This window comes from Lathyrus oleraceus, chromosome 5, assembly GCF_024323335.1.
Source record: "Lathyrus oleraceus cultivar Zhongwan6 chromosome 5, CAAS_Psat_ZW6_1.0, whole genome shotgun sequence".
Taxonomy (NCBI): Eukaryota; Viridiplantae; Streptophyta; class Magnoliopsida; order Fabales; family Fabaceae; genus Lathyrus; species Lathyrus oleraceus.
In genome coordinates, this window is record NC_066583.1 from 565,092,116 (window position 1) to 565,108,607 (window position 16,492).

A 16,492-nucleotide genomic window follows, 5' to 3' on the forward strand; every position below is an offset into this window, starting at 1 on the left:
ATATTGCTAAAACATTGTTGTTAGTTATGATACTAATGTGAGGTTGATCATTTCTCTTTTACATTATTATTTACTAGCGTCCAAACGGGCACTCCGTGCCTGTTTGTCCGCTTTTTTTTATTGCGCTAACGGGTGAAAATATTAACAGCGTCTTTTTTTTTATAATTTGATTTTAATATAAATTAATTATATGATGAAACATATGATATTTATTCATATACATATTAAATTTAGTTTGCAATATGTAATATTCGCGCATTAAATTTGATTTGAACTGAGAAAACCGCATTGTGACGTGACTATATTCAACCGATTTTTTCAAGAAAATCAATAATGTGAGTGGAATAATTTGATGGTTAGGAATACCGTATTATGGAAAATCAAAATATGTTACACCAAAACTAAATTTTGTGTTTATATATTGTTATAGATTGTTCAAAACAATAAGAACATTTAGATAAAATAAGAAGAAAAAAATATTTCTCACAGTTTATTAAGCAAATAAACATTAACATTAACAAAGACATTAAGTGACATTGTTGCTTAATAGGAATGTCAACCATGGAATCGAAATCATAAATATCTCTCTTTTCATTGCAAAACAAATGAAGTAAATTAATATAGTAAAAAAATATAGTGTAATCTAGTGAGTACACGCCAAGTGTGACATTGAAAAAGTATAGTTGAACGACTAAACATAATAGATAAATACCTGAGGTTGTGACAACAAAATTTCTTTAAAAACTATATTTTTGGTAAAATCCCCTTCTTCCTCCTCTACTTTTCCGTCTTTAATTATCACTCTTGTTGCAGCCCGCGAAACACCTCTTGATAAAGCAACATACAATTGTCCGTGACTGAAAACATGTCGTGGAAGATAAATTCCGACATTTGAAATTGTTTGTCCTTGTGATTTATTTATAGTGATTGCAAAACTTAGTTTGATAGGAAACTGTTTTCTAATAAGCATAAAAGGAAGTCCCGCACCATCAGTGGTTTTGAGCTTAATTCTTGGCAAGAAAGCTCTTTTTCCTGTGTTGTGGCCTGTAAGTATTTCAACATCAAGCAAATTCATAAAAAAACCACGACATAACAATCTTGTCCCATTACACAATCCAAATTTAGGGTCTATGTTTCGCAATAACATCAGAGGAGCCCCTATTTTTATCTTTAAAACATGTGGTGGTAAAGTACCAGGAGCAATTGTGTGTAAGTATTCCTGTTGATATAGATTATGAGTATCACCCTCAACCTCATCAAAAGATAACAAAATATGTTCATCTCCAGGGAAGTTATTAATAATCATGTCATTCAACATATGTACATCACAATTTTTGGGAGTAAGTCTGGATCTCTCCACCATATATGAAGCATCCCATCCATGGTTTTCTAATTGGGGAAATGTATGTTGTATAAGCTTTTTTATGGAGATTTCTCCTTCCCATGGTATTACAATTTCAGCAGGCATCTTGACCATGTCATCCTCTTTAGCAGGTTCATTGTCATCTCCAATCCTCATCAGAAACTGTGCAAACTCGTGGTCATGAATTGATCACATATTTTGGCGCAAGTGTAGGATCTTTGTGGTGGCCCATAATTGAGACCTAACAATACACACTGAAATCATTTGTCCTCTACTTCCTTTTTCAATAACAGGAAGCACCTGGCAAAAATATCCTCCCATGATCATTAGTTTTCCACCAAATGGAGCATTGATATTCATGATATCTTGCAGTGATCGATCTAATGCTTCCACACAATATCTATTTATCATGGATGCTTCATCCCAAATGATTGCATTGGTTATTCTAATGAGTTTTGCAAGGTCACAATTCTTTGTTATTTTGCAAATAGAAATTGGCTCTATATCAATGGGGATCCCAAATCGAGAGTGTGCAGTTCTACCACCAGGTAATAATGTAGCATCTATACCTGAGGAAGCTGTTGCTAAGACAATTTGACTATTACGTCTCAAATTTGCCATTATAGTTTGATAAAGGAAAGTTTAACCTGTTCCTCCAGGACCATCAACAAAAAAAATTTGACTTTGTTTTTGGTGGATGGCGTTCATAATTGTATTATAAGAACTCATCTGGTCATTATTTAACTTCTCAACAGATTGAATGTCTTCATCTGGAATTTGGACCGACAACTCTTCTTGAATAATTGTTGGCACTCTCCCGACTTGATTTGTTTCCATTGCCAATATTGGAAGATCATAGTTTTTGAGTAGTTTTCCATGTAGAAGCAAAAGATCTCTCAATTCCCTCAATAACATATCTTCAAAGTTATTTCCCACAACAATATCTGTCATTTGATAATCCTCCACCATGCAGAGATAAAACTCATTAAATAGGCCTCTAACATCAGTTGGTTCACAAAAAGTTAATATAGTCACAAACAACCTTCGTAAAGCATATGGCATACGCATATTTGATGCTTCAAGCATACATTCACGGATACTATTGTCACTCTCTAATAACCCCCAATCCTCAGCTACTTTTTTGAACGTGAAAAAACTTGCACCATTATGTGTAAGAAGGCATTCTCATCTTGTTGTACCTCTTAAATGAGACAACAAAGCACGTAAATAAAATCTCTCACCTTCTGAAGGAGATACTGTACAGATTCGACCAATAACTGTTCGTTTTGTTCATCTTCGCTGCCATTTTTTGACCCCTTTTAGCCAAGAATAATGCTCTGGAATCTCTCTGTACAAATAATTCCGGGCATGTGGATCCATTTGGTTTAGTGCAAAGAACTCAGTGAGCATGGTTACTGCATTTTGGTTATCATTCAGTACATCTGTGATTCTTTGATGCTTATAGAACCGCACTTGATGATGATTTGGCAAGTGGATTTGTAGTCTTTCAACAGAGGGATATAACTTGTAAAGTGTGAATTTAAATATTTTCCACAATGCCTCTGGAGAAAAAATCCATCTTGCATCAACATATTGTTGAATCATATCCATACCTGTACCTCTGTGAACCTTCATTGCAACTCGATCAGGACCTTTGTAAACATATTTATACAAATATTTAATACTTTTGATGCTGCTGCAAATCTCAACATTGATGTGACAATCGTACTTCAACAATAACCATGGATTATAAGGAACCACCCATCTATTATCAACAGACTTATTTATATTTAAAAAAATGGGATCACTAAACCTTCTCATGTACTCAAGATATGAGTCATTTCCCTGACGCGTCTCTTCACAAAAGTCTTTTGGGTATCTTTTTTTACAATGACCATTCTTGATACACGGAGAGCTTTGATTCAATACTCCACATGGCCCGTGGATCATATGTTTTAACACAGCTTCATACAATTCTGGTTCAGATTCATGTCGTGGTATTTCTGCTTTCACCACACTATCATACTCTTCAGGTTCCCGTAACTTGTCATCAGTATCCAAGATGAGTAGCATATGCACATGTGGTAGTCCACGCTTATGAAATTCGGTTACATACATATAACTTTTAACCCTCCCTAAGACTCCTTTGTTAATGACATCATCCTTCAACTGCTCAAATTTTGATCGAAAAATTCTTGTTAACAAATCAGGTCGATCTTGTAGGGTTTGATGGAGGCCTAGTTTGGAAGTTATCTCAATCCAAGAAGGATTGCATGTCATTGTAAGGAATATGTCTGGTTTACCATTGTTAAGAATAATGGCCATACCATCTTGGTATCTCTGTGTCATATCTCGATTACTGCCAATAAATGACGATGGCAATATTGTTCTTTGTCCGACATTATCTATAGAAATATATGAAAAGTATAAAAATTAAATGTGTGGATAGTGGTATAAACATAAAGTATACACTCTTCATGTATAAATATAATATGTTATATTAAATACCTGCGTTATTCTCCCCATCGTGTAATGCATCTTGTAACCCCTGATATACCTCAGACCGAATATTATTTTGATTTCTTCGGATCCATCTCAACCTTCCTATTTCAATCTTTACATAATTGTTTACAACATACTGTTGTAAAAGTCGACCCGATTTTAACAATACAGATTGATCATTACGATGAATCTACATTGAATAAAATAATCAATCTTGATTTATTTTTTCACACATTTAGAAGTATATTTCTTAGAAAAATAGTTCAGCGTGTACCTGAAGCACATAACTGTAATACTCTCGGCATGTAACATTTTTTCCAACATTAGTTTTTGTTTCTATGTCCCAACCATATGTTCCGAACGGTAATAATATAGGATACTGTAAAGGATCATAATACCCCATTGTTTTTTCTTGAACCTTTGTTAGATTTCCATCATAGTTGATGACATTTATATCTCTTCCACGTTCTATTGTATCTTCATCACCATCGCCTATAACAATTGCTGTGAATTGGGAAGTTGAAGGGAGACTATAATGTGGTTGATTCGAAGAACGTTCTTTAATGAGTAACCTACATTCTTCAATATTTGGCTCTAGTGCAAGCTGCCTAAACACAACGACAAACGGGTTGCATTGGTGGAGTAGTTTTTGCAATTTATACACTACGACTTGGTTAAGTATTGGGTTTCCCCCATCCTATTTTGAAGCTCATTATCGGTATCATAAATGTATAAATGCAAGTAACGTGGCCTTGAACCTTGATTCGGATGAAAACCTCCTATTTTGTGATAAACTGCGCCTTGAGCTCGAAATGTGTAAATACCACGACCAGTTGCAACCAAACTTTCGTCGACATGAACACCTAGTGAAGTAAACGACATTACATGGTTGTAACTTCTAATATATTGTCTAAAATGTATGCCTTCAGTAGATCTGTCTAAAAATAACTGTAACAACTCGTCAGGAGCAGACACTTGTGAAATTGTCACATTTCCACCTTTGCAACACATATCTTGAGATTCTCTATGAAACAATTTTACATTGCATCGTCTACACTCACTCGAAGTAGGAAGTAGGGATTTTATTGTCATAACAGTATTTCGAAAATTTCTAGCAATGTTATGTCTTGCTTGAAAAATATATCTTAATTCTGTGTTTTATTACATACAAAACATGCATTAAAAGAAATATACTTATTATATACATGGTGACTAACATGAAATAATATTTAAATAAAAACATACAATATATGGTATGGATTAAAAATACATAATTGTACCTTGATCAAAAATTGTTTGTGTTTCGTGAGTTTTAACAGGTGAATTAATATTTTGCGAATGTGATTCTATAAAAGAAAGTATTGACTTCAATGAGTTATAGTTGAAAAATAGCAACAATATATAAATCTAAATGTGTGTTACTATCAATTTGAGTATAGACAGAATTATACTTACCATAATCATTGTCATCAATATTTCTTATAAATGGTCTTGCTTCGTGGTTATCATTTTGTTGGAAAATTGGGTATGTAAAATTTTGATCTGTAAATTAGTATTGAAATAACATATTAGCCAATTATTTTTGCATAATTAATTGATATTTTGTAAACATAAAGTATTAAAGTATAATCTATACAATAATTTAAAGTTTCTAACCCGTGGATGGAACGCGACTGACATATGTGGTACTCGGTCCAGCTTCATTGTCATGTGCTCTTTGATAAAACTGAGAAGTAAAATTGGCATTTGCCAAGTCTTGAAATGGCGTCATGGTTCTCATATCAGAAAGATCACATGTTTGAACTTGTTTTCCTTTGTCTTTATTTTGTCTATAATTTGAACGCCTTCTAGCCAATTCTTCTTGTCTTTGCTCAACACTCATCCGCTGTCTTCGATGTCTTGCATTTTATGTCCGTCTTTCTCTTTGACGTTCTCTTGAATCTTGACTACGAATATTTTCCATTATATTATTTTATCTGTAAAATTAAATGTAGTATTTAAAAATATCCAAACTTTGTATTTTTAATATGTTTGTTACTAATAAATTAATCTTGAATCTTGACTACGAATATTTTTATTATATTATTTTATCTGTAAAATTAAATGCAGGATTTAAAAATATCCAAACTTTGTATTTTTAATATGTTTATTACTAATAAATTAATAAAATTTACAAATGAAAAATATCAATAAATTAAAAAAGAAATCTGAATTTTCAAGGTTCATAGTGATGATAATGGTTGATTCACATAATGGTTGATTCACATACTATGGTTGATTCTACATATATTTGGTTGTCATCTATTATTTCCTGACAAACACTCACCAGATAAATTAGAAAAAATAGATTTAAAATAAATAATATTTTTCTACTGTGATTAAACTTCATGTGGATGCAATTAACTTTTTATAGAGAATCATTGAAAATTATGATTTACTTACAATCAAACATCAAGAATAAAATTTGAGAAAGAGAATGTTAACAATAACAAAGATCATTAATAATAAAAATTGAATTGAATAAAAAAATATGGAATAGAAACACATCAATTGAAAGTCCTCGATCTTTTTGAATTGAAACACATTAATAATAAAAATTGAATTGAAAAAACATGCACCATTATGAATAATAAAAAATGTATAGAAACAAAGAAGAAATAGGAGATGTATTCTTTATTTTTCTCATCCACTTTGCTTTTATAAGACTATCATTTTAATTGCACAAACAATAACAATTGAAAGTTCCATATGATTGGTTCACCTATATATCTTTCATATGCTCATTCCATAAAAAAAAATTCATTACGACAGTGCGATCTTCTTCCAAAAACAAAGACATGAATAAAAAACAACAAAATAATTAAGAATTAAGTAACCAAAAATAGTTACAATTATTAAAGTATAAGCATAATCTTGTAAATAGAATTGAAAATTAGAACCAAAGATGTGTGAGAATTGAGAATAATAAACCGTAAAAGAAAATCAACTTCACAATTTTTTATCATTTGTCTCCATATCTGCAATATAGTTGTTGTAACGATAAATAACTTACTCTATTTTTCTTCTTTTCTTCTAAATAAGAAATAACAGGGCATGTTGTGCACTGATTTTTTAATCCATGATCAACAATTACATTGAACTTTAAGGGTCACACAGTTTTAGACGTCAAAACAAAAACATTATATTACTTTAATATTGAACTCTTAAAATCTGTAAGAATGAAACTAAATGAGAAATGTAAAAAAGAATACTAATTAATATTCAAATGAAGAGAAAAAAGTAACCAATATATATAACCTTTCAACCTTCATTTTGTCTGAAACCTTTCAACCTTCATTTTATTACTTTAATATTGAACTCTTAAAATCTATAAGAATGAAACTAAATGAGAAATGTAAAAAAGAATACTAATTAATATTCAAATGAAGAGAAAAAAGTAACCAATATATATAACCTTTCAACCTTCATTTTATCTGAAACCTTTCAACCTTCATTTTATTACTTTAATATTGAACTCTTAAAATTTGTAAGAATGAAACTAAATGAGAAATATAAAAAAGAATACTAATTAATATTCAAATGAAGAGAAAAAAGTAACCAATATATATAACCTTTCAACCTTCATTTTGTGTGAAACCTTTCAACCTTCATTTTGTGCGAAGAAATGGAAAACAATTATGATTCCAAAGTATTCTTATTTTAAGGTATTTAAAGATGAGATTAATTGAAATACACTGTCAGTGTAAAAGGGTTTTACACCATCAGTTAATTATAGACGTTGGATATTAAAAGAAGTTTGACTTTTATTTTAAAAATCTATAAAATAATACAAACGGGTGATGGTGATGAACCGACGGTGTAAAACTTAATACACTAACAGTGTATAGTAATTAATCTCTTTAAAGATTAAACAATTGTGTGGGGATCAATTGAAAAATTAAAAAAATAGTTTTATTTTTATTTTTTTATTTTGATAAACTTCTTATAACGTCTGAGAGAGGGTGTAATATATTAAGTGGAAGTTATTGCCGCAAGTTATATAAATATTTTTCTTTTATAGTCAACATGTAACAACTAATATTATCCATTAAAAAGAAAAGAAAAAATAAATAAATATAAAGAGTATAATGGATAAATATAAATCATATTTTATATTTAAATATAATTTTAAAAAATTACAGTATGTGGAAGTTAATAATAGGAAGTTATATAGAAGTTGATAATAGTGATTTATTAAGTAAATTATACAATAAAGTAAGGGTAAAAATAGTAGAAAAAAAGGCTACACCAAAACTAAGTTTTCAAATTATTATTATCAACACTATTTTGGTTATAATTATGAGGAAAAATCTGGTTAAACCCTAGGTCTAAGTCCAAGAGTTCAAAAAGGCCATAAATCAGAAAAAACATCCAAATGCATAAATCAAGTTACAAAAATGGATCAAATCAAGAAGAGAGAAAATAAAATCTTTTTCATTCATTTAGATTATCATCTACAAATTGGATTTACACAGGCCATAGATCTTTTCCAAAATCGTACAAACTTGCTTACAAAGTTACAACAATTTCCTAAATTGAATCAAGTCCTAATCTAAAACTTACTAAAACAAAGAATCTAAATTAAAAACCTAACCTAAATCTACACTATAAATAACAGACAGATTTACAACAAAAAATTCATCCATAATTTACAAATCATTATCCCTAAGTTGTTGTTCTTCACATCGAAGAACAACAACAACTAAAAAAAAGCCCAAGCTATATTTGTCCCAACATACAATCCATCAAGCAGGTCCTCACATCAAACAAAAGAAGAAGGGGAAGTCAAAACTAATTCGAACATAAACCAAAGAAGGAGAAATAAATCTTAAAATTAAAAAGGCTTCACCTTTACCAGAGAGAACCATGTCTATGTAGGTTTGTAGATCGAATTCCTTGTTCCCTTTGGCATGTGATAATAAAGTGTGTAATTTATTGACTTATGTATGTTATTGGTTTTTGTTGTTATCGATTCATTGGTTTATGTCTGTTTAGGGTTAAATTTGAAGTTTGAGTATTGTTAGTGGTTTGTGGTTCGATGAGGTTTAGGGGTTAGGGTTCCGGATTCGAAAGGGCTTCGATCTGGTTGAAAGAGAGTTTTATGGGGAGTTTTGGTTAAAGAATTATGTTTAGAAGATAATTATAGGTAGGGTTCATGTTAAAGGTTTTGGATTTTGGTAAATGTTTGGATTTTCTGGAAAAATTATGGTTAGGGTTCATCCTCCTTGGGTTAGGGTTCTTAAGTTCTTTAGGGTTCTTGGGAAATTTTGGGTTGTTAAGGTTAGGGTTTGCCCAATAGGGCTAGGATTATTGTTTTGGGGGTTAGGGTTCTAAAGGACGATGAATTTTCAGGAAGAACATTCATTAGAACCTGTGTTTTAAGGCAGAGCATTGGGTAGCCAGGTTGTTTGAGGGGGCGACCAGAATAGTAGGATGGTGGTTGAAGGATGAGAGAAGAGGGAGAGAACGACAAGGGTTAAAGAGAAGAAAGGATAAGAGTGAGAAAAATATGAGAGAGAGAGAGAGAGAGAGAGAGAAGTGATATGTACTCTCTCTCCATGCTCCCTGATCCACACACGTGGCTCCTTTCAAAGGCACTAACTCCCTCCCTTCAGATGGATTCCATGTGCGTCGTCCCACGTTGCACCATCCATCTCAACCTTCAATTTTGTTGACTTCTTCAGTCGTCCCAATCAAGCTTCTCTCATGAGATCTGGTTGACTATACAATCACCCGATCCAATGCTCTAGAGGAAGCCTACCTTTGACTCTCTCCCATACAACTTCCGACTGGCGCCATGGGCTTGGCCAAATGAACAAAGGTGTTGCAAACTAAGTCGTTTCTTTTTATTTTAATAAAATTGTAAACATATGTAAAATATATTTCTATTCAAATTAAGTTAGGTCAATAACAATTCTTTTTTTGTTAAGATGTATTTATAATCAAATCATTTTTTATGAATTAAATTAAACCAATATCCTTTTTCAAATAGAGAAGTGGGTACACATCCACTACACCCTTAAGTGGTCAATTGATTAGTGTTTGCCGCATCGATCGATTACTTAAAATTCAAAACGTCTAAAACCAAACACACTAATCAAATTGTCTTTTTGTGCCCTTGTGCACTACATTCCAAATATTTTCATAAAATAAAATCAAGCAACAAACAAATCTTTTTATCGTACTACGAGGATCAGAGTCTCTCATTGCATCCGAGAGTACGTAGGAGCGGGATTTGAAATTTCTCCGAGCACATTAATGAAAATAAACATTTTTCTATCTTTGTAAATAACTTCTATCTTTTTATTAATTATTTTTCCCTTGTAAATACCTTAATAAATAACTTAGTGAATATAAAACAAAACAAAACAAACAAACATGTCCTTAAAAAAATCATGAAACTTTTTCCGGTTTTAACTTGTTTTAAGAATCTTTCCTTAGAGATTACTATGTGATGAATACGGTAAATGCTGAAGGATAAAGAACGCGGAGAGATATCCTGGTTCCCCTCACAGATCGAGAGTACTCCAGTCCCCTTTCAACATGAAAGAGATTTTACTATTGTTAGGACATTTACAAGAATCTTCCTACTCTTTATATATAGACACTGACAATTACACCAAGAACAATCCTCTTGGATTATTCACTAAGTTCAAAAAGAGAACAATTCTCCCTTTTAATGAACCTCTTGTTTCCAACAATCCTGGACAACAAGGATACACAAAGTAATCTGAATTTTTGATAAGTATGTAAAATGGAATTATATATGTATCAATCTATGGATTGATCTTCTCCTTATAACAAACAAATCTCTCAATGTTACACAAGTGTTCACTATGAATGGAATGAAACTTATGTTGATTTTCTATGAAGGTTATGCGCAGAAAGTTTCACTCTAAAAAATTCTGGTTTTGAACACTTAGAAAATATTTTGAAAGATGAAGAGAATATTTGAATGTTTGAAATTTTTTCAAAAGGAGGTGAGATTGAAATCTGAAGAAATGATGTTTATATAGTCTCTAAACACATCTACAAAAGAGTGAAATTAATGAAAGGATGTCATGGTTCAAGAACTCTTTTTGAAAAACATTTGAATGAAAAATGCAAATATTTCTGGCACTGGTACAGTGTTAATTGATTAACACATATAGGTTAATCGGTTAGCACACTTTGCAACATACAAAAATTCAAAATATCCACATGTTAATCGATTAACATTCTGGTGTTAACTGATTAACACCTTGCAACGTTCCAACAATATTCAATTTTAACAAGTGTTAATCGATTAACATCCCAGTGTTAACCGATTAACATCAGTCCAGAACGCAAAAATTTATTTGTAATGAAATGAAAAACTATGTTTTAATGCATCAAATCATTTTAATGTATCATGGTATGAATGAATAATATTTTGAACACTTGTATACATAAGGAGAGATTGAGGGCGATATACCTTAAAATTTGAAGATCAATTCCTAACCAATTCTTCAAGACTTTTATAAAACTTGGAAACGTTGTCTTTTTGCAAAGAGTCTTGATCCATTTCTTTTTGCTAGTCTTGACTTGCATGTAGAATGTCTTCATCAAAACATATTGAGAAGCATGCCTTCACATTCTCCCCCTCTTTAATGATGAAAAACGTTTCTTGAAAATTAGCTTCAATCTTATTTTCTTTAACACATAGACTCCCCCTTGATCAAAGCTCCCCCTTGATCCATGGTTGAGAGTTTTTAAAGTACTTTTTGCTAGCTGCATTTCTGTGTTAGAGAAAAGCATGCATACAATACACAAATAATTCTTCTCCCCCTTTATCATTAACAAATAGGATTAGAAAAGACGATAAAGTAAAAATTATATCCATACAACATAAATAGTAGGCACAAAAAATATATAGTGCATAAACAAGTTACATAAAATGCAAACACATATAAATAGAAATACAACAACCAAAGAGTTCTAACAAAACATAAAAACACAAACTTAGTCCAAAAAGTAAATTTAAAGACATAACGGATATATAAAGACATAAGCAATACAAAATATAGTCATAATCACTTTAAAACACAAGACCAAACTTAAAACACAAAAAAATTTAAATAAAGTGGCTGAACGTTACAGGGTTAATCGATTAACACTAGTGTGTTAATCGGTTAGTGCATTTGAAAAAGCTGAAAATACACAAAAAAGAGACAGGTTAATCGGTTAATATGTATATGTTAACCGATTAACACATACCAAAAAACAGTAGCTTTGTATTTTCCAGCATACAATGAAATTTTTAAAAGGTCCACTTTGACATGTTATAATATACCATAATGCAACTTTGTATGTACCAAACATGTAATAAATATACATGGAGCAACATGTAATATGATTTTTTTTAGAAAAACATGAAAAACTCATATACTTAGAAATTTAATAAAGTTTTGAAAATATGAAATTCTGGTATCAGATATGAGATGTCGAAGGTAATGTCACGACACTAATATCTGAGCAACAAGTGAAATATAAACAGGATAAAAATAGAGAAACAATTTAAACAGCAACACAAGCAATTGTTAACCCAATTCGGTGCAAACACACCTACGTCTGGGGGCTACCAAGCCAGGAAGGAAATCCACTAAACAAAATTAGTTCAAAGACTCTCAGTAAACAACTTCAAGTTACAGTCTTTTCACCTAATCTCTACCCGTGTGACTTCTATCTAAGAACTCTTAGATATGAGACCCTACTCACTCCCCCTCAATCACAGTAGTGATACTAGAACAAATATTACAAAGAAAGAAGACACGCTTCAAGGACACATACTTGATCTTGCTTAAAAGCTTCAATCAAGTAAACAAATACACTCGTACTTCAAAGCTTAGAGTGGACAAATTACAACACAAAACTCAGTCCAATTCATACATCAACAAGATGAATGAATGACTCACAATTCACAAGCTCACACAAGACTAAAACCCTAAAACTCTCTCACTTAATCGTTAGTATCTTGTGTGTGTAAAACAGGTTTTACATGGCCTTTAAATAGAAGCTTTTTGAATGGGTCTGGGCAGCATGAAACCCTAATTCTATTTTAATTGTGTATCTCCTAAGAAACATCAGCTAATCATTCCCTTTTGGAAAATAGAACATTCTGGTTTTAAATAGAATTACTCCTTGAATAACGCATGCAATCTCCACATAAGCACACAAAGATTTGCATGAAAAACGCAACAACAAAACACAACATTCAGACTGAATGTTCTGTATGCACATGTCTTAACATCGGGTCTGACATCTTGGCTAACTCCTGCACAACCATATTTAAACATCCTGCAGAAAGTTGATATCACATGTCAAGACAACACGCGTGACATCTTGTGATAACACTATGTTTTACCAAAATTGATGCCAACACATAGAACCAACAAACTCCCCCTTTGGCATATTTTGGCTAAAACATACATCAGATCATACGTTCACAAGAAATCAATCAAAGTATCAGTTCAACAGCAGAAGTAAACATACACACATTACTAGAAAAATTAGCAACTAGTAAACACACATGCACTTGTGCTCAGAACACATCATCTCCCCCTTCAGCTAGACCACACCAAGCAGCAACCTGCTTCACACAGACAGAGAATCCCCCCTGTGCCAAATCTAAAACACACCAGAAAAGTTCTCCAAACATCACCTAGCTATAGCTATTTCTCCCCCTTTTTAGCCAAAATAGACCAAAGAGACAAAATAAATGTCTATTTAGTCATTAACCGAAATGTCAAAAGTTAAAGGGTTACAAAACCAAGTACATAACCAGCTGTAAGCAAGCTGAGATACAAACCAACAAAACAGCAAAATAGAATTGCCAAAATCAAGAAAATCCATCACATAAAAAAAACATCACATCAATAGGGACCAAAGTCAAAGGAGCTAATCAGTAGAGCTTGAGCTTGCAGCTTCATCAGCACCAGAAACAGAATTGCCACTTGTCTCATCATTGTTTGCAGACCTCTCACTAGAGGTGTGGGCTTCAGCTTCCTTAGCATGTTAAATATTTTCACCTTCAGCCTGCTCCAAGCTTGCAATCAAGGCTTCCAACGATTGTTTCCTAGTTATTGTTATCCTTATCCCTTCACCCAGCTCTTTGCAAGTATCCTTAAGCTCAACAGTTATTCTACTTTTTGAGGCTGGCTTTTTCATGGCAGATGTCATGACAATATCCTCGACATGACTGCCTTCAAACAGTTTATAGTGCATAGACAGAGCAAGTTTTCTTCTACTAGGTAAGTCATTAGAGCAGAGAATACCAGGGTGTTGATTCAGGATAATCCCACAGATCATATAGGGAAAGGAAATAGGCAGCTTAACTACATTAGTAGATGCATGCTTGATGATTTGTTCAAACATAAATCTACCATAGTCAAAATTCCCTTTGGTTCCAACAGGAAATATAAACCTTCCAAGGCTATTAGCAATGGTGGAAATATGGTTGGTAGGGACCCAATTTGCAGCTCCTATTTTATGCAATATAGCATACTTCCCAGCAGGAAGATGCTTTTTAATAGGCCAACCTTTCACCTGCCTAGCTGTAATCTCTCTACATACCTCATTGTCTGTAACTTCCAATTCACCTGCACCCTCAATTTTTCTTCCTAGGAAATTATTAATAACAGTGGGAGAGAATGTTATACACTTACCCCTCACAAACACCTTGCAGAAATCCTTGTTGTTCTTATCAGCAATATCCTCGGGAGTGTTGAGAATGAATTCCTTAACTAAACCCTCATAGCATTGAGAGAACCCAGCCACAGTCTTCAATAACCCATCAGCCTTTATCAGGTCCATGACCTCCTTGACATTAGCAACATCTTTTCCCAACTCCCTTTCCACAGCCACCCTTCTTTAAATCACAAATTTCCACTTGGCAGCTCCATCCTCAAGATGGAAAGAGATGTTATCCAAATGAACAACATGAACTTTAACAGAAGATTTCCTAGCAGTGGTTTTCTTCACAGGCGAGATGTCAGGGACATCTTCCTCAACATCCTCTTCGTACTCAGAGTCTTCTCTAACCTTCCTCTTCTTTACTTCAACCTTGCTCAAAGATTTGGAGGGACCAATACCAGCAGTCTTCTTAGTTTTTCTAGCTGACCTAAGCTCAACCATAAATCTTCCTTTTCGAGTCTTCATGCGTTTAGCCACACTTGGCTTTAGGTGATGAAGTAAACTTTCCTCTTGATCATCAGAGCTACCATCCTCTAGATCAATCGCCACATTTGCATCATCATGCTTCTCAGAGTGGGAAGCATTGGCAGTTTTAGGTGCCATAGATTTTCTTTTATCAGACACAGTTTTCCCTAGAGAGCACAACCCTTCAGCAGCCATGTCCTTTTCAGAACTGGAGGAATTGTCATCCTTCTCACTATGTTGTTCAACCTCAGGAGAGGGGTAAATTTTAGACAGTGGAGTAGAGACTCCCTTCACAGAATGTCCTTCATTAAGGATTCTAGTGACTAGGTTTCTTATAACACGATCAGTGTGGTGTATATCTTCCTTAGAATTAGTGGCAGGAGTTGAGCCAGAAGGGATACTAGAAATATTACCTTGATTGGGGCATGCAGAAGCTGAGGCATCCATGGGTTGGTTCAAATTAATGGCCTCGTAGGGAATAACAGAGAGAGGAACAACATCCATAATCTCATCATCGGGAATGTCCATGGGAGGAGCGTTAACCTTTTAAGTAGACTTAGTATTTTTTGAAGCAAAAGTATCTTGATGTTGTGACATTTTGGAGTTTTTCTGGAAAAAATGCAGTTGCCCTAGCAGAGGTGTGTGAAGAAGGAGCAGGAAGATGGAAGAGTTGGAGTAGGTAGTGAGGTTATGAGGGTAGCGTGTGAAGATGTAATAGATGGTATTTCCAAAACTAGGTGATGATTTACCATAATGGGGGCGCTTTATTTTAGCCACATAGACACTAATTTGCTTACTTTTTCACTCCATATTAATTGCTACAAGTCTTCATAAATGCAAATCCCTAATTTTCCTCTCAGGACTTCAAACTGATTTACATCCAAAGCCTTTGTAAAAATATCAGCTAATTGCATCTCAGTAGCAACATGCTCTAAGACTACAATCTTATCCTCCACAAGTTCTCTAATAAAATGGTGACGTATATCAATATGTTTGGTCTTGCTGTGCTGAATAGGATTCTTTGAGATGTTTATGGCACTCAGGTTGTCATAGTACAATGTCATGACATCTTGTGTGACATTGTATTCAAACAACATTTGTTTCATCCACACCAGTTGAGAACAACTACTTCCAGCTGCTATGTATTCAGCTTCAGCAGTAGACAGAGAGACACAATTTTGCTTCTTACTGAACCATGATATTAAGTTGTTCCCCAAGAAGAAGCATACTCCTGATGTGCTTTTCCTATCATCAACACTTCCAGCCCAATCAACATCACAATATCCAGACAGCACAGATTCAGATCCATGAGTGTATAATATCCCATAGTCACAAGTGCCATTGACATATTTCAAAATCCTTTTCACTTGGTTTATATGGCTCACCTTTGGTTCAGCTTGATATCTAACACAA

General features: G+C 33.1%; 2 protein-coding genes across 2 annotated transcripts; both read right to left on the reverse strand.

Moving 5' to 3' along the window:
- Positions 1-230: 230 nt before the first annotated feature.
- On the reverse strand, positions 231-1,519 carry LOC127082083 (uncharacterized). The gene is made up of 2 exons (XM_051022309.1): positions 713-1,519; positions 231-299 (listed from the first exon to the last, which is right to left on the reverse strand). Exons 1-2 carry the CDS (start codon positions 1,517-1,519, stop codon positions 231-233), a joined length of 876 nt encoding a protein of 291 aa, XP_050878266.1.
- Positions 1,520-13,463: 11,944 nt separating this feature from the next.
- Positions 13,464-15,607, reverse strand: LOC127082084 (uncharacterized). Its single transcript, XM_051022310.1, has 3 exons — positions 14,861-15,607; positions 14,495-14,740; positions 13,464-13,538 (listed from the first exon to the last, which is right to left on the reverse strand). The coding sequence occupies exons 1-3, from the start codon at positions 15,605-15,607 to the stop codon at positions 13,464-13,466; spliced, it is 1,068 nt and encodes a 355-aa protein (XP_050878267.1).
- Positions 15,608-16,492: the final 885 nt, after the last annotated feature.